Source organism: Oenanthe melanoleuca, chromosome 3 (genome assembly GCF_029582105.1).
Source record: "Oenanthe melanoleuca isolate GR-GAL-2019-014 chromosome 3, OMel1.0, whole genome shotgun sequence".
Taxonomy (NCBI): Eukaryota; Metazoa; Chordata; class Aves; order Passeriformes; family Muscicapidae; genus Oenanthe; species Oenanthe melanoleuca.
This window is the reverse complement of record NC_079336.1, coordinates 58526371-58544815: the sequence shown is the minus strand read 5'-3', so window position 1 is coordinate 58544815 and position 18445 is coordinate 58526371. Positions and strand designations below refer to the sequence as shown.

Genomic DNA, 18445 nt, shown 5'->3' with positions numbered 1-18445 from the left:
TAAAGATATAAAACTTTATTATGAACATATTTAACAATGATTATGCACATAAAGTCTTCCAAGAAACTTCCTTGAAGTAAAATATTCAGTTTTCCTTCATATTCCACATTATCATGAAGTTTTACAACATAAATGGGTAATTTGCTGTTATTAAGCACAACTTACAGATACACAGAATATTTAACATGTCCTCATGCACACTTTCTCAAAGCAGCATTTAATTACAGCTTCTCATTAAACAGAGCATTTATCTTACACATTTTTATACCATTTTGGTACACAATTTTTCCATATTTTCATTTTACATATTTACAAACTCCTAAAAAAAGTTTTACAGTAATGCAAAAGTTATTACTGGCATAAGCAAAAGGAAATGGGTAGGGAAATTACATGACCATGGATAAAACATTTGGCTCAGAAAAACATAATAGATCAAAGTCTTTCCTAGCTGGAACTGTTCTCCCCAATATTGGTACCACAGATCCAATGCACAAGCTGTTTCTTAGCAGTATTAAGCCTTAGGCTTCCTCTTTGCCAGTCCTAGGAAAGCTTTCCACCAGTTTCAACATCAACTGTATTTGTAAAGCAAATACTACAGAAAGTAGTTGCTATGACTGCCTTGCACTCAATTATTCATTTCTTAGAAGTCCCATGTAATCACTGTGTACCTGGCAGTCTTGCAGTTACTAATGGATGAAGTCTCCTTTAAAGCCAGGATCACTGTGTGCTGTGGGGCCTTTCTGTGTACATTTCTTGTTTTGTATGGTTGCAGTAGTGATGGAAATAACTACTTTAACAGTAATAAAAGGAAAGCCAGGCTAGCTTTTTAAACAGATTTCTTCTGTTTGACCCTTAGATTTCAATACTTAGAGGTGAATTGATGCCACCTACTCCCAAGCTGTTTACAATCCAGACTGCAATATTCCTCAAATACTGTCTCTGCTCTCCAATCATGGAAATAAGAGGAGTCCTGCTAGCAAAACTAGTTCCTCATCTGCTTCATTGCTTTTGTCATCTTACTGTATATTGAATTTGATGCAACAGTGATTCAACCAAGCTACCATAAGACTGTGGCACCTCCAAAACAGAAAGCTATTTTGCATGGCAAACATCACTTAATCTCTAAAAATGACCACAGAAATTATTTTTTCACTATTTTCATAGTGAGATACTTACTTTAAGTACACATTTCCCATTCTTAGCTTTTCTATTTCCACTTGAATGTAGTGATGTAGTGTGTTTATTCAAACACAACAGCAAGAGACATGGGTTGAAAACAGCTTAGAAAAAAATAATCTCCAAATTAGATTAAAAATATGTCTTTTGGTTAATGAAATCCCAAGGCATGACACTATTTGAGAGTAAACCAGTAATAACCAGTTCAGACTGTGGTAAGAAACATTAGTGTACTTTGCACATTGGTCAAATTTTATCTCTTCATAACAATTTAAGAGAGAATGAAACAATATCAGAGAAAAAATATATGAGTATGTAAGAATAGTGTAAATAGCAGTGTTTGAAAACCTACTTCATGTACCCACTGTTATTCCAATGGAACGTGAAAGGATTTGGCTTATGTAAACAATGCCAAATTGGTTGCCAAGTACTTACTCTGCACATTCAAATCTTACTCTGCATATTCAAATAGGGAGAGTTAACTCAGGAATAGCAAAAATGAGAACTGACTCTACAATTTTAGCATACAGAGCATCTTCCATTCCCTTTCAAAACAGTCTAAAAAGAAATGCTGAAGGTACACTTTACTACAGTTTACTGGAAAGAAAACCACCACTAACTTGAGTTACTTCTTTAGTGTTTTCCTGTATGTTCTTCTGAAGTAATACCAATTAACAAGTTAAAGGGAAAAACCTGCTCCTCCTCCCCAGCAATTTCCTTGCTTTAGCCATCCATCAGTGCTTTGGCTTCTAACAAAGAAACGATCCCTGGCACAAAAAGGTTTTAATTTCAGATACTCGCAAAAAATTTCACAGCTCTACATAATTTTAGAAAGTTTTCCCCTCTCTCTCTCTCACACACAATGTTTCACGACACATCTTTAGCAGAACACTGATTTAATCTGAACTATTCTATGACAGCAAGGGCACAACCACATAAAGCAGTTCCTTTGGTCCTCTCAAAGTGAGTTGCTGCCTTGCACAGCCTCCCCTTCACAATCCTGAACAGCCACCAGGAGGCTATTGCAATAGGCCCAGTCTAGAGCAGTTGTTGCATTAAAGCACAACAAATCTCCTTTTTCCCCAATATGATTCAGCAAGTCTAGCAGGACTTCACTGCACTATACTGCTTAAACTACTTAATTGGTGAGCACAATTCCCCAGTGCAACCCAGCACCACATAGTACTAGATTAACAGTGCTTTTGAGAGTCTTCTAATGCAGCAGGGCAGAGAAATTTTACAAGAGTAAATCTCTGTTATAAGTACATGGAAAAGCATATACTTTTAGAAAGGTCAAGTATCTGAAAACTAAAGTAGTTACAAACAAAATATCTTAAATAAAGAACTGAACAATGGTGTAGAACTTCTAAATAGAGAAGCAGCAGCATTGTACAAGGAATACTTAATTCCCATATAACTTTGTTCCAGCTCAGACTGGAATACAGATAATCACAAAATGTGCTAGTAAAAGTTTCCATGATACAGGTGGCGACTGGTATGACAAAGAAGCTGAAATGTGCACAGAACAGGCTCACTGACTGTCAGGCACGTTCAATACATGAGCAACCACAACTGTGCCTAGCATGTAGAGTAACTATCTCTATTAATACAACTGAAGGGAAGATTGATGTAGGAAAAAAACCTGTAAAAATGAAATGTTTGGAAATGTAAAACTTAATTCCTTAGAAAGCTTTCATACTCTATTCTCTGCAAGTAACAATTTCCTCCAGCATACAAGAACACCAGTAAGAAGCCAGTACTAGCTTCCTCCTGAGATTTTTGTTGCTGAAATATTTCCATTTGAAAGGGCTGTTTAAAGAAATCAACACAGAACTTCTGCTGTGGTAGTTAAGCATGTCATGAAATGTATTATACAAATAATTTTGCACCACTGAGACTATTAACTTGCCCATTTGTCCATATCTTGCACTTACACATCTGGTAAACTTAGTGAAATGTATTTTTTAAATGGCCTTAATTCTATATCACTTATCTGAAGGAAGAATAGAAAGCTTGTGTCTTCTTGCACTGATTAAAAAAAAAAAAAAAAATCAAACAAACAAAATACTTCATTCCCTACCTCCAGCTCAAAAGGCTAAGGTAGAAAACTGAAAGGGAAATGAGGCACTTCATACCACGGTGGACAGTATACAAAACAGCTAATGTAAAATGCAACAGATGAATGGCAGTATGCTGTACATCACCCTAAAGAGAAAAAAAAACAAAACCAAAAACAAAAAAACCAAAAAAAAAAACCCCAAAACTGAGCAGCAAAGGAGCAATTTGAAACTCAGTATACAATCTGTGAGACTTTTAAACAGAAATAGACGAAGATTTTAGTCCACAGACATCCTGCTATCAGGCATTTTATAAGACATGTAAAAATTTTGGTTTCTTCAGTTTTCACCACAACCATTTCCATAACTTTTTTTTCTCAGTTTTATCCTTGTAAACAGAAACAGAAGCAGGATGTCCTTCCTGGAAATTAATGCTCAGATGACAGCAGACTGTAGGAAACCAAAGTAGTTCTCCACCTAGGAAAACTCCAGAATTGGCTGAACTCCAGATGAACAAGTCTGTCTGCATTGAAACCAGTCAATCAATCAATCACTGTCCGACTCTTCTTTATACTTGGCTCTAATAGCTTGGCCATTCTGAAGGGGCATCTCTTCATAGTCACTCCTGTGAAACAGACACGTGTTGTAACTCCTGAACATGGTGTTCAAATAGGAAGTTGAATATAAAGAGGAAAGTTCTAAACTACATTGAGGCATCAAATTGTTACTTGGGTAAGAAGCTGGCATCTGTTTTTCTTCCTTGTGAGAGCTATGACAACACATGATTTTTCTCCAGAGGATGACGCATAATAAGCTGTTCCAGTGAAAGCCATTTTTCACACAGATTTGCAAGAAGCAAGCTGGCACTACCATTACTCATCTAACTAACCCAAAGGGAAGCTATCCTGGCATGAATTTGTTCAAGTTGGTGCAGTGTTGGTCCCATCCTCACTGTTCCAGCCACTTCAGTGTCTTTGGTAAGATGCAAAAACATCATGGGTGTATTTCAGTGTCCAGCACAGAGACCCTGACTGGGATGGGTTTCAAGCACTACTATACTACAAGGCAAGGAAGTTTTGCTAGACTTGATTATTCTTCATTCAGTAAGTGCTGGAGAAGCGCCACTCTCCTTCCCTGTAGCATTTACGTAAGAGCTGACTCTTTGCTAATTCCATCTGACTCCTGCTGTCTTTCCCAGTATAATAAAAAGGAAGTCCTTTCCCTTCACAGCTCTTCCTGCTTTCACTGCATGAGCTATCAGCATCATAATACTTTCTTACCTGTTTGTGTCAGTGCCATAGCAATCCCATTTAGAAACCAAAAACCCAAGAAAAAAACATGCATTCTCATTGTATTTCTGTTTCAGAAAAGACTATGTTTCTATTCTTTAGGCAAAAGACTTTCACTAACAAGCCCTTCACTGAATTGATATGTAAAATAATATTACAAAAATACATTACAAAAATAGCACACCAGAAGTAACTCTCCATAGGTATTTCATAATCTTACCCATAAATCACATCATCATCTGAATCATTCAGCATAGAAAAAGCAGGATTGTCTTTCAACTGTGATTCTGGAAAACACAAATAAGGGTTAATTTAGTGTGTTAAATGTACAAACAGTAGTAGTGCTCTAGCTAGAGTAGTAGACTGTAGTGTTAACACTGTAGCAACAGACACAACTTCCAAGGCAGTCACAACCACAGTTCAACAAAACTATATCCAAACAGGAATTCTCTCCTTTTAATTCACTACCCTTCAGCCACATAATTATAGTGTTCTGAAGAGTTAAGGAGATAACATAATTATCTCATTTTTAGACAGATTCTCCATGTTGTCCAAGTTAATTTTCTCTCCTGTGCAATTTCCTGTGTTGTATTTCAACCTACACATAAATTGGTTATTCCTAATCAAAAAATTTTATGCATATAAAAAGCACAGACTTCTTGGTTATTTCTAAGCTAAATATATAGTAGAATGGAATCCTTGACTGCAAGTCAGTGATTATTTAGTTATTTTCTATCCTTGAAAGAGATGAAGGAAGGACTTGTAGCTTTATGGTGAGATGAAAAGGAACACATACTTTGCAATTGCTATTTATGACAATTCCCTCTAGCTTGTTTTAAGGCCTTCATTTCTTGTATAATCTGTGCTGTTAGCTGCAGTTCATACTTATATGCAAGTAAAATTTAATCTAGCAATTTGCTATAGCATCTTTTTCCTGGCAGCAGTTTACCTTCTGCTGTCTACAAACAAGTATTTCTGCAATCCAGCAGAAGGCTTTCAACTTTATTTGCATCCAGTTCTTTTTCCATTCTGGATGTAAAAATAGCATTTTTCTAAAACAGTTTTGTCCATCTCAACTGTAAATTAGAGAAAGGATGAGCTCCACTATTTAGTGCCTTCCCCCTGCATGCTCTCACCACACAAGATATGATAGGACAGGCTGCTAGATAATCTCATCTAGGCCTCCTTTCCCATGAAAGGTTGGGCCACATCATCTTTCCAGGTCTCTTCCAACCTGGGCTCTTCTGTGGTTCTGTAACTTGAACAGAATGCTTAAAGCAGAGAATGTACTCAGTAAAAATACTTTAATGATCTTTATCTGTTAGTGAGGGAAATGCTTTATAATCATCATGTAAGTCAGACTGTATCCTTTACATCAAAATGCAAAACCAGAATTGCCACTGACTCAATCCCTTTACATAGGCCCTCCTCATAGCAACCTCTCCAAAATTCCTCCCATATTAGAGCTCAGTTTCACTCCTACTTTTCCAACAGCATTTGGATTTCAGAGTCCAGTTTGCCAGCATGCCAGTGTATTAACTTTTGTTGGATCAAAGTGCAAATGAAGTGATGTTGTTCCTTAAGGGCTGTCTATGAGTCAACCAAAGGTTGATGCATCACATGCAAACCTCACACTGAGAGTTAACTTGATCTAAGTGCACAAGAATTCAAGCCTGGCTACTCAGTTGATTATATTTCATGTGTTCCTTCATATTTCCAATACTAATTTGCTCAGGAGCAGTGAGTGCAGCTTCTGCTTACGTTAACTCAGAGCAAACCAGAACAGTAATGAGACAATCAGAAAACAAAGACATTGCACAGCATCTGCTAACATGGCAGCTCTTGTCATGTTTGCCAGACATGGCTCACACTCACCATACAGAGCATTCTTCGAGGGGGAATACACGAAGGCTAATGTGTAGAGATAAAAGTTCAGTAACCCATAAAATGATAAGAATTCTGCTGGTAGTAAGTGTCAAGGATATTGCTCAATATAGTTCCATACATATTAACTGTGGAAACAAGACCCAACCCATACACAGGCTGTTTCAATGGAAAAAATGTTTGCCTTACTGAAGTTTGTGAGCATGAATGGCTAAACAAAACTGCATGTTTTAAAAACAGTGACAACTAATGTACTCAACCTATTTTAAGGTAAAGCTCCCATTGAAAACAAAGCTTTCACACAAGTAACATTTGCTGAGGTACACTTTGCTTTTGAGCAGTGGAGTGCATGGTCAATTGAACAGTTCTGCCTTGAATGCTGAAAGTAAGCAGAGTAGGTTGGGTGTTCAGGTGGGTTTGGCTTGGTTTATTTTTTTAAAAGTTCTTCCTTGGTGATGAAGAAGGAAGGAGAAAGGACTATATGTGCATAGAACTCTGAAGATGGTTTCTTGCCATTGTTTTAGGTGAATACTAAAGGTTTACATGTTGTTTTCTCCTACCTCCCAACTCACACCTAAGCTAATCAGCAACCAGAGCAGCTGCAGTCACACAAATACTCTCAGAAAGTAGAATGTATTAGCATCTCACTGGTTCAGGGCCAGGAATACAGGTCACAGTCCTGTTGTCAACAGACATCAGAAAGCCACTTAAATTATCTGTTGTGACCTGCATCACATGTAGACTTGGACCAATACTCAAATGCATTTTCAGTGACATCAGGCCTATTAATTTCTCATATTTTAGTACACCCCAAGACAACTGGTAAGTATAAAGCAAACAACTGAGGCAGTAAATACAGCCAAATTTGCCATAATATCTCATTAAAATTAGTTAGATATGCACTAGGCATGCATATCTAAGACTTCATTCCTTTTGGAGAGTATCACAAGCAGTTGTGATGCATGTCATGTAGACACACTAGATAAGACTATCTAGGTCATAACCTTTACAAACAGCCATTACAAAATGCTAACAGGAAACCTCAAACAAAACAGACTCAACTTCAAAAGTCCACCTAGAAGGCAAAGGTCTCAGTCTTAAGTACATTACTTTAAAGCACCTTCTGTATGAAAACAGATTAACATTCCTACTTGAGCATTACCACAATACAAGGATATAGTTCTGATAATGAGTTGACAGCTCAGCAACAAAGTTGTCCTGCAGAACTTGTGCTCCAAAGCGCAGGTAGAGTATAACAATGCTGTGGGGAAAAAAAATAAAGCAAATAGGTGTACTGTGTCCTTAGGCTGCAAAACTGAAAAAACAGGTTGATAGAAGGGTATATAAGAGAATAATTATGTTAACATGCTGACCATTTATTTTAAGATAAAGCAATTTGCTTTGCTAGTTCTAAATTACAAATTATTCTTTCATGATTAAAAGTTAGCATTCAGCTGAGGAAAACAGAAATCCTCAGATTTCATCCACTACAGACCAGTCCAATAGTGAACAGCCATTTCAAGTAACAGCTTGGTGTAGGGAAAACAGATATAAACGGTAATGTACGAAACTGACTGTAAACTTCTGCTTTGACTAAGTGAAGTCTACAAAGCTCCAGAAGAGCTCTGCCAAATGAACTTCTAAATCATATGCACTGCCACGGTAATAGAAATAATATAAAGTTAGCTCAAAAAGCCTCAAGAAGGGTTAAAAAGTTAAGAAATGCTTGCCATCACAATAAAATTAAAAGGCCTTCTTCAGTTTCATTGACTAATTTATCAGCAACAAAATGTATTCAAAGCCCCCCAAAAAACGTTAGAAAAGTTAGAATACTGACAAATGTACTTTGAAAAGCCTTACCTAATGACAAGCACTACAAAGGTTAATGCAGTCAAGAATTTTAACCTGAGATCTGAAAAAGATTGAGAAAAGTTGTTATCAGTGAATTTACACCTACATCTAGGAGAAGCAAGCCTGTTTGAGAAGAATCAGAAGTATTCCTTACCAACATAAGGCATGTTTCGAAGTTCTGAGCATGCCCTCACTATCAGGAACAAAAGGTAGAGAACGTATGTGGTTGCCACCACAAGGAAGAAGATTTTCATTCCCTGTAAGGAAAGTGTTAGGTTTCATTATGTAATACTTTTTGATCTATTTCTTCTTCTGTCAATAGAAATAATTAGTTCTCAAAAGCACAACATAGAATGGTTCATTTATACAGGGAAAGTAGGCTCATGAAACAAGGATGGTGATACATTCAGGGAGGGTTTTGGGAAATGTAAAGAAAGCATGTTTAATAGAAGCAAGGATTTTGTTAACTGAGTTCAGAGTTGGGTGAATCTCAATAATTTTCTAAAAACACAACTCCCAAGAGCAATAAAAGGACCTATGTACATCAAATCCTCCTTTACAACAAGAAAGTCTGAAATTTACTATGGTAGGGGACCTTGGCAGGACTTAAGATGTACAAAACTGAATAACACTTAAAATTTTCTTTCAATCCCAACAAACTTATAGTGTTTAGTCTCCAGATTTGCAAGACAATTAACTTTTTCAGTGGGACAGATCTCAATATGGTCTGTGCATGATCTAAAGCAAAAAGAAAAGTACTCTAGTCAGAATAAGACTGTCTGACCAGCATCTTCTGTTTTCTAAACTGTGTTTATACATTTTACAGAAGAACAAGCCCTGTATCTCCTCATACTGCCTAACTGTACCTGACAATTGGACAGCAAGTCATTTTTTACTTACCTGGAAATTACCTGTGTCAACCCTGTATTGATATGTAGGGTCATGTACTTCATTCACCCTAGAAAAGATTCAGAATTAAAAAGTGGTACGTGCACAATTCCAGACAAGGCTAAAAAGACATGCTGACCAAGAAACCCACTCACAAAGAAAAGGTTTAAGGCAACTATACAGAGTTTATAACAAAAGGGTTTGGCTGTGTAAGTTGGTGCAATGTCATTAATTCCAATGTAGTCATGACAATTTACCATATATAGCCAAATGAATTAAAATAAATATGGAGGATTTAAATTAGGATCACGTCTAATCTCCTGACTTCTTTTTTAGAAAATGCATATCTTGTAAATTCCTACAAGCCTTCAGGATTTCTATAGGTCTTCAGGATTCAGTGCCTACATTTTATCATTAGAAAACTGTGGCATGAGGCTTTCATAGCAATAGTTTACTAACAGCATGAGCATTTCCTGCAACTGCACTGCTTTCAACAATGTACAATGGCAAGGAGAAAGTTAGAAGACACCTTCCTTCTCAGAGATAAAAGAAGAGGCAAACACTTGAGACTAAAACAGTATAAAAACTACAAATGTACTAATATGAATGAAGTTTTCTGGGTGGGGAAGAATGACACCTTTATGTTAATATAACAAATTGGAAAAAAGGGAGAACCGCTAAACGAAGCAAAAGAACAGATTTCTGAGTAAAGACAGCACAGCTTGTCTAAGTCATGTCACTATCAGTTGTGCAAGTTTAATAGCCAAGAAAGTCTGGTCAAACTATGTCATAATTCACTACAGAGAAACTGTTGCTTCAGCTACTAAAAGTTAATAGAGCCATAGCACTAGTGATACTTGTAGGGGCCCATAACATACTGACAAAGTAGTTATTTCTAGATTACACTCAGATTTATGAAATTATTTACTAGGTTGTCCATGGAGAACTGTTTTCAAATCAATCACAATTCGCAGAACAGAAAGATGGAAGAATTTGAACTCCGTTCCTGTATTACAATCAGCATTAAGAAACAGGTACCACTAGGTACACACAATCTTCTCATTCTTGAACACTCTCAGCTCATACTTATACAATACATTTTAAATTACTTACGTTTGCCATATTCCCAGTGTAACAGAGGCCAGCCACAGCAGTCCAACAATAAAGAATTTGGGCAGATAGAAAGTTAAGAACTTTCTTTCCCCCTGTTAAGAAAAGAATAGTGTGGCGAAAGTGTGAACTCACTATTCTTGACAGAATAAAATAACTATCAACTTTGTTTCACTCAATATGAACTGGATTAAGAGACTCATCTGTCTTTTTATCCTGCACAAGTGACTAGAGAAGACATTATATTCTATTACCCTTTGTGTTAGTAAAATGAAGTAGAGTTGGAGCATTCTATTTACAAGGTCCCATATATTTCACTGATAATGCAAATACAGGAATAGACTCCAGAATTCCTATTTCTTTTAGGTAGTATTTTAAAGTAGTTTAAAAAAATCAATTAACTACCACACACAGCATCAAAACCTTTCAAGCAAGAATGAAGCATAATGACATCATAATTCTGACAACTGTCCCATCTAATTTCATTTAGGCTCAGTTGACTGAAAATAACCTACTTCACCATAAATCATTCTAACTCCAAAGCTTCATATTTCACACTGTACTTTATTAATAAAGCAAATGTCTGTTTTGTAAGAATTTTATTTCATTTTTGTCACCATTGGAGAGAGGTAAACAAAACAAGGCCTGCCTCCTCAGTAAGTACTGAGTACTCAGTAAGATACTGTTGCATCTCTTACCTGTACTCTTATTCCGTGGTAGACACAAAGCCAGAACAACAACAATGCACACAGAAACAGTGACTGGAACAGATCATCCAACATTCCAGGAAACCAGCTGTTCACCAGAAAAGAAAGGGGGAAAAATGGATCTATAACAAAATAAGAACAAAAAAAAAGTTAAACGGAGAAAAAAAACCTTTCAATACGAGAAGCAAAGCAGAATCTATCTTCATCAGAACAAAAAAAAAACTAAATTTTTTTAAATTACACCAGTAAATGAAACTGAAGCTTGCTTTATTTTAAAGAAATGAACAAAGAAAATGGTGCCTCCAGCAGCAATCCCTTCTGCTGTAGAAATAATCTCTCAAATGGCTGCCAACGTTTCTAGATTTCAAGTTTTATTAGACTTTCTACTAATCCACTGTTAATGGTGACAACCGGAAAATTTATCATATAATGACTAACATGCAAATATTCTTTTGATACTGCTAGAAAGTGCTAGAATTTGCTGTGTTTTACTGGACTAAAAGCAGCCTCCATTTTTAACTAAAGCATGAGTATTTGAAAAATGAAGAAGACAGCAGACTAACAGAAATTGAAAGGTTAAGTATGGCAGGCACCTATTCCAGTAAGAGCATTAAACAAATAGCTGACATCCATGTGATTGAGAAGAATAAAATCCACCTACTCATTATGCCCTTGAATTTGCTACACTTGGAAAGGGTTGGGTTTTTTAAAATTTAGTTTTCTGAAGCTTTATAAACAACTGCTTATAAGTTAAGGGAAAAATTCCATTTTGCATTCTCTTTTTTTTCCTGCTTATGTGAAAAGGTGTCTTTCTAAAAATTCAAGGATACAAGTACCATTGTAAAGCAGCAAGAGAGGAAGTAGGATGGACATCCATTTCTGTTCAATACCCCAGTCCCTCATGGAGAACTTCCGCAGGGAATGGGCAAACAGACACTATAAAACAACAACAATTTGTAAGGAAGGAATACAGCCTTCAATGATTTAACCAGAGCTAAGAGAGAGCACAGCACACTGCAAAGGTTACTTCAGGGGGCCTTTGCCACTGAGAACACTGTAAAACAGGAGCCAGACCTCCTACTTTCTATTTCAAGTTTGTTTGCTGACCCCAAAGCAAATTATGTAATTTCTCAAGCAAACTGAGAAGTAAACCAGCCAGTACATGAAAATCAACAACATGTGAAAAAAAAAAAAACATGTTGCCTTGTTACTGGTTACACACTATTAATGATTTTCACTTGAACTCACTTTTAAAAAAAGCAGATTGCATTTTATAGTCACAAGTACTTAAGCAACATCATCTGCAAGAAAAATGCTATGGAAGCATGCACTACTTTGGTGTTTCTACTCTGAAAAATCAAAAATCCTGCATTTATGTTGTATTTTTTTTCCAAATACTTCTTTCCAGGAGCCAAGACAGGTTAGACAGGAGACATCATCTAAAACATAGCACAACTTAGTTTGTAAGGGACCTCTGGAGGTCATCTGGCCCATCCTCACATGCAAGGCAGTGATAACTTTAATATTAGATCAAGGTCAAACAGCCCACACTCCAGCCATCCTATTCCTGAGCCTACCTAAACTGCAAAAGCAACTCATCACAATTTTCTTTGTCTAAGCAATTTTTTTTCTGTTTAATCCAAACCCAGAATGCAGAAAAACAAGTTTTCCCATTTATCCTATTTTCTTAATGCCCCTTCAATACTTGTAAAAACATAAAGGCAGCAACTACATAAGTATTTCAGAAACATTTTTACACCCATTAAGTGATATGTCAACTTTGCTGCCTGGCATTAAATTCCTAAAGACAGCATTACAGAGCAGTGCTATCAGCCGCCTACATAATAAACTCCAGAAAAGCTGCAAAAAATCTTACCGTGACCATGAAAGTAAGAACTACAAAGACAAATCGGAACCATATCTCCACTTGTGAAAAGGTTGGATTATAGGTCTTCCACTACAAGAAAACAGGAGGCCCAATGAGCAGTATTTTGACAGACTACATATAACAGCAATAATTTGCATTTTATTGCAGATATTAAAAAGTTCTGTGGCTTTTCAAAATTTAAAGGTATGACCAAATTCCAGTAAGTCACTATTGGAAAATAAAGATAAATTTGTACTCACTGGACTATCTGATAAAAAGATAAGCAAAGCAGCCTAATAGGCTTGCTTCTCTTTTATCCTGCCACTTCAAAACATACTCAGAGCTGCCATATGTTAAAGCACTCTCAGGACAAATGGGATAGTCTTCATTGATTTCAACTACACTTCCAATCAAAGTTTGAATGCCAATAAATGAGTAACTCCAGTGTGTTGCTCTGTACTACCAAGGTCAGATGCATAAATTGATTATTAAGAAGTCAGAAAGGTACAGGGGTACTTCCTGTAAGGAGTTTATTTTCTTAAAGCTTACTCATTTGTCTTAGAAGTCAAAAAAGAGAAAATCATGTAAAGGAAGGAAAGATAAGTAGCTTACTAGAAACACAGAAATCTATATATAGGAGGAAAGCCTCCCTCTTCTACTCTAATTACTAGAAGGGTATAAATATTCATTATAACATGTCAGTTTGCATGAACTCGCTCTGTTGACAATTTATCTCATACCTGGCATGCTTATGAAGCCATTTTTGAAATGTAAGCTCCCTGGCACAACATATGCTCTGCTCATCTGAACCAGAAGCTTTACCTTTCAATGTATTAAATCTCTCAACCTCTGTCTTGTCTTTTTAAACTGCAAATGTAGAACGAAAATTTTATGTAGAGAAAACTATTATACAAAAGGCAATCCATTGATTTCAACTGAGATCACCATAAACAACTGTAATAATGAAATAAACGTGACAATTTTAGCTGCTGCAGGAAAGTTTGGGTTGAAGTTTCTTTGGGATTGCATATAGGTCTGCCTTAAAGGCAGCCTGTAAAGCAAGATAAAAAGACTGTACAACGGTAAATGTTCCAATACTTTGTTCTGTTTGAAATCTGGGACTAAATAAAGGGTTTGTGAGCCTAGGGGTTTTTCCCCTTAGAGCTTATTTTTAATTATATGCTTTATGCACTAGAGTATTAAAAATACTAATATTTAGAAAGTTAATTTAGTTTATTAAAAATATTTTTTCCTCTACATTAAGATTTTTGGTTGCTACCTGCTTTGACACACCAAATGCTATACATAGGTAAATATACCAGAGAAACCTGCATTAAAAACTTGGTTTAGTTCCCTTTTCTCCCAATGCAAATGTTTCTAAATTTCTTTCAGAAGGCAATCAATACACAGAATAAAAGTGCTTTATAAACAATCTTTAGCACTATTAACTGAGATACTTATTCCACTGGAGATAATTTGAGTGAATTATTTTAGTAAACTAGAGTTGTGTTAGCTGAAAAAAAAAAATTTTCTTCCTCATAAGCACAGTGCCCCCCTAAAAATCTCTTCATTTTTCTTTGAGTTAGTTAAACCTTCCTAGCCCACACTTTTATGAATTCTGAAAAATTTTGCTAATTCAGATACACCTCCTGGAGAGGCTGAAAAAAATGCCATCCTGCAGACAGGCAATATTTCTATAAGCAAATGCAGAAAACTGGAGTCTCTAATCTAGGTTGCCTATTGTTCCCAGCATTTAGACTAAATTTATCTATTACAGAGTACAGTAGCAGTAGTACTGAGAGAATTTTTTTTCCTTATAGAATTAAAAAAATTGGTCTAGACCCTTATTAACAGTAATTGCTATAAAAGCTCTGGCATTAGTAGTGACAGAAAAAAATAATTATGATGCATTTTTTATTTATCTTCAAAATTCTGATACTTTTTTGTTACAGTTAAAACACTTCCACAGCATTAAAGAGATTTCTTTTAATAGTATAAATCTTCATACTTACTGTGAAAGTAATATTCTGGATGGTATTTGTCAACTTGTTTAGATCTTCAAAGCTAACAAATATGTTGTACTGAGTGTAGTTCAGATAGCCCAGGTGAGCAACAATGATTTCACTGCATTTCTGTGAACACACAAAGAGAATAGTACATAAAAGTCTTCAATTTATTCCAGAATATACACTGTTAGTATAGGTTGGAGAACCTGTTCCTAAATGGTTCAATATTGATGATATTTATTATACATCTCATCCATCTCAATCAAGAGATCAAGACTTTCTTGAAAGATACCAGAGAGAGCAGAAGAAACTGATAAAGTCAGTCAGGTGGATCAGTGGCTAAACAATAAACAGTACCAACTTTACACGTGATCTGGTGACAGCAACTACTTGCAGCACAAGGATGGAACCAAATAAGCTGGTGAGATGGGGCTGCCTGGTACTAACTCATTTTCAAAACTTAACTGGAAGAAAGAGAAAACCCAAGCATATTGCTCTCTTGGCTAGTGTAATTAAATCTAAAGGAGCACTATTAATTTCTGCAAATTTCATATATCTATATAAAAAGAAAACACTTGATCTACTATATATGCTTATCATAAAAAACTTCAGCTATGTCCTTCCAAAGGATTTGCATCTGGAGAAGCTGTTTTCAATGTCTGTAAGCTTAAAAATTTCAGAGAAAATTATATTAGAATCTCCAAACATTTCTTCAGTTGCAAAAAATTTGGCTTTTTCAGAACACAGTTGCCAGGTGATTTCAAGCAGATTCTGCAAGGTGTTGGAGAAGGATTTTTCTTTCCTCTGGAACCCCTAATCCAATCTTCTGCTACAATATCCTTTTCTTCAGTCCTGCTAAACCTGTTTAAGTGACTGAACAGGACTCATTGCTTTACTGACGAAGAGCAACTCTAAGAAGAAAGAGGGATCTCTAAGCAGCAACAGACACAAGTCACAGAAATAAAGAGAAAAATGATGGACAGGTAGGTGTCTTGTCAGCATTACTGCCTACATTGCCATTATAAATAAAACTGCCCCGTAGAGTCTTTCCTGAGATATGTTTAAAAGGTACATTCTTACTTGCAATGTAAAGTAGCATGCACACAGATTTAAAGAAGATGCACTACATCAGAGTTTTGTTTAAGCAAGTACATACTTGTGCACAACTGAGTAATCTCGTCCGATTGTGAACTTGATTATTAACGTATGGTGTGCTTCCATCCTTCACCACTCCCAGGACTTTGACTATCATAGTCACATTCTTCTTGAGAGATACTGGAATTAAAACAGAAAACATAAATCTATTGCTACATGCAGAAATTCAATCTCTAATAGATTTCCAAAATAATTTAAAACACAGATGCTATCCAAATACTAATAAGCCTTACCCAGTAATACATTATTGGAGTAGGGGTACAGTATTTTTATACATAAGCAGTAAAGCACAAGCCCTATACTGAATCTTGATGACAGATTAACAACTACCAATGCAGTATTTCTCACATATATACAGGGAAGCTGTATTGAAAAATCAGTATCATTACAATCTGCATTTCTAATTCTCGCCAAAATGAAGAAGGAAATACAGAGATTATCTAGATACTACTGTTTTTACAAAAATAACAAACTTTCCCCTACTCCTGTTGCTTACAGTTCAATCACTTGCTGTCCATGTCTTTACCAGGGGAGAGGGGGTGAAGTGGAAGAAAAGCATATCAGAGGAAAAACCCATCAACCACAGCCAGAAAGCAACAGGATCATGTGTGTGACAGATGGAATTAAAGATACATTAGACAGGTTGCTATAGCGGTTTCCTGAGAATTAGGTCAGATTCTCACCATCGTGCTGATCCAACTCAACCACACAGGTCAGCCACAGCTGCTGGTTGTAAGTTGACAGTGGTGGTGAACTTAAATTAAATGGCTTCAGCTGCAAAAAAAACCACAAGGTTAGCACCAGCCTTTACACTGTTACATGACATATCTGTAGTTACAATAATGAGAGGCATGTTAATTATGTTTGTGACAATGTTTTTGAGAAGATATTTATACCTGCTACTCTACATGATAAGCAGTTCACACAGAAGCCTTCTAAAGAAGTAGCTTAAACGCACATGCATTTTGCAAAGCACTGAAATAAGGAAAGGTACAACTACCTAAACCCCATAAAAGCAGCAGCAATAAAACAAAAATGTTCAGATATGAAAAACAAAATTCCGAGGTCTAGCCTGAATGTAAGAAATAATTTCTAGCACTTTACATCAAAAGTCAGATTTGTGGGCCATCACCTGCTACAGTTTTAAACTTGTTAAACTATAATTACAAAAATTTTCCACTGTTTTCCGCTAGGTTTTCTAAAAATCTCACATTAAGTTCAATAGAATGAAAGGTATCATTAACAGATAAAACCTACACGCAGGGAAGACTTCTCTAATCTGAAATCAAGATATGCTTTAAGAAAAAGTAAAATCCTGTCCCAGTGTATTTAAAGAAAATATACTTTTAGAAAAAAACCCACAACAAAACCTTTTTTGTACTTTCACAAAAAATACTTTAGATATTAGGTTGACACTAAAGAGCTAGGCAAACAAAAATGCAAGAACTGAGAACCAAAATATGAAAGCACTTGAGAACATGTGAATGTTCCTCTTAGGAAGCCAGTTACCATGTCTTGGTCACATGATAGTGAAAAATCAACACGAAATATTTCTTTACAGATGATAGAAAGGGAAATCACAAGAGGGATAGCATTACTTGCCACAAAGTGCATTGTTTTTCAATGCATGTTCTCAATTTCTATTTCTCAACCGCCTACAAGAATCTCCAACATTGATTCACCAGGGAAAAATTCATGTGTTTCTTTATCAGAAACTGCTGTGCAGAAACATCTACAAATCTCACCTGACCTGCTCACAACAGTAAAGGACCAGAAATTGCTGTTGGGCTGTTCATGAAGTTACACAGCAACAGTACAATACTGCATATTCAGCTTCAAACCGGAAAGCACCACTAAGATATTCTGCAGTAAAAGTTTAAATATTTAAAACAACTGGGGGAAAGGAGGGAAATGTTTAACATTACTAATCTCACCTAAAGCCATTCATATAATCCAACAATATTTACTAACTCTTACCTTTAGGCTGTTATTTAAGTCAGTTCTTGCTACAGAAGTTTCAATTACATTAGGACCTAAACAATATTTAAGAAGAAAGAAAATAAAATTGAAGTATAAATACAAGTGATGATGTAAATATAGGTTTTCAAAAGACTGTACAAAATACCCTCTGCAAAGCAGGTAAATAGTAAATAGTATCACTTTTCAGATGTCTCAGATAAAGGGTAAAGCACTTGGATATTTCAATATAATTTATAAATTCGACCTGCATGTTCCTTTGAGCATCTCTTAATGGTATTTCTACACATTATTATGTAAAGTAATTATAAATCAAGAACTCCACGTCAAAAGCCCTCAATGTCTACTCTAAACTACTTCAACTTTAGTAGTAGTTTTTTATTCATATATATCTGTATCTATTTATGTATATATATCTCCCAAGATTTTATGGGAATGCAGTCATGAAAGCACTCAGCTACAGAACCCTCTTGTTTAA

The 18445-nt window shown here is 35.8% G+C and overlaps 1 protein-coding gene across 3 annotated transcripts in view; it reads right to left on the bottom strand.

The window, feature by feature from the left end:
* The window catches only part of TMEM181 (transmembrane protein 181), a 34042-nt gene continuing 15597 nt past the window's right edge, over positions 1 to 18445 (bottom strand). For all 3 annotated transcript variants that reach the window (XM_056487229.1, XM_056487231.1, XM_056487230.1), the window contains 15 exons: positions 17968 to 18023; positions 16674 to 16764; positions 15992 to 16110; positions 14842 to 14961; positions 12839 to 12919; positions 11799 to 11898; positions 10954 to 11084; positions 10259 to 10350; positions 9158 to 9215; positions 8412 to 8514; positions 8267 to 8318; positions 7585 to 7667; positions 6398 to 6487; positions 4743 to 4809; positions 1 to 3858 (listed from right to left, as the gene is read on the bottom strand). In XM_056487229.1, coding sequence (XP_056343204.1) covers positions 3780 to 3858; positions 4743 to 4809; positions 6398 to 6487; positions 7585 to 7667; positions 8267 to 8318; positions 8412 to 8514; positions 9158 to 9215; positions 10259 to 10350; positions 10954 to 11084; positions 11799 to 11898; positions 12839 to 12919; positions 14842 to 14961; positions 15992 to 16110; positions 16674 to 16764; positions 17968 to 18023 — 1322 coding nt within the window. In that variant the 3' untranslated portion in view covers positions 1 to 3779. The remainder of the gene's footprint in view (positions 3859 to 4742; positions 4810 to 6397; positions 6488 to 7584; positions 7668 to 8266; positions 8319 to 8411; positions 8515 to 9157; positions 9216 to 10258; positions 10351 to 10953; positions 11085 to 11798; positions 11899 to 12838; positions 12920 to 14841; positions 14962 to 15991; positions 16111 to 16673; positions 16765 to 17967; positions 18024 to 18445) is intronic.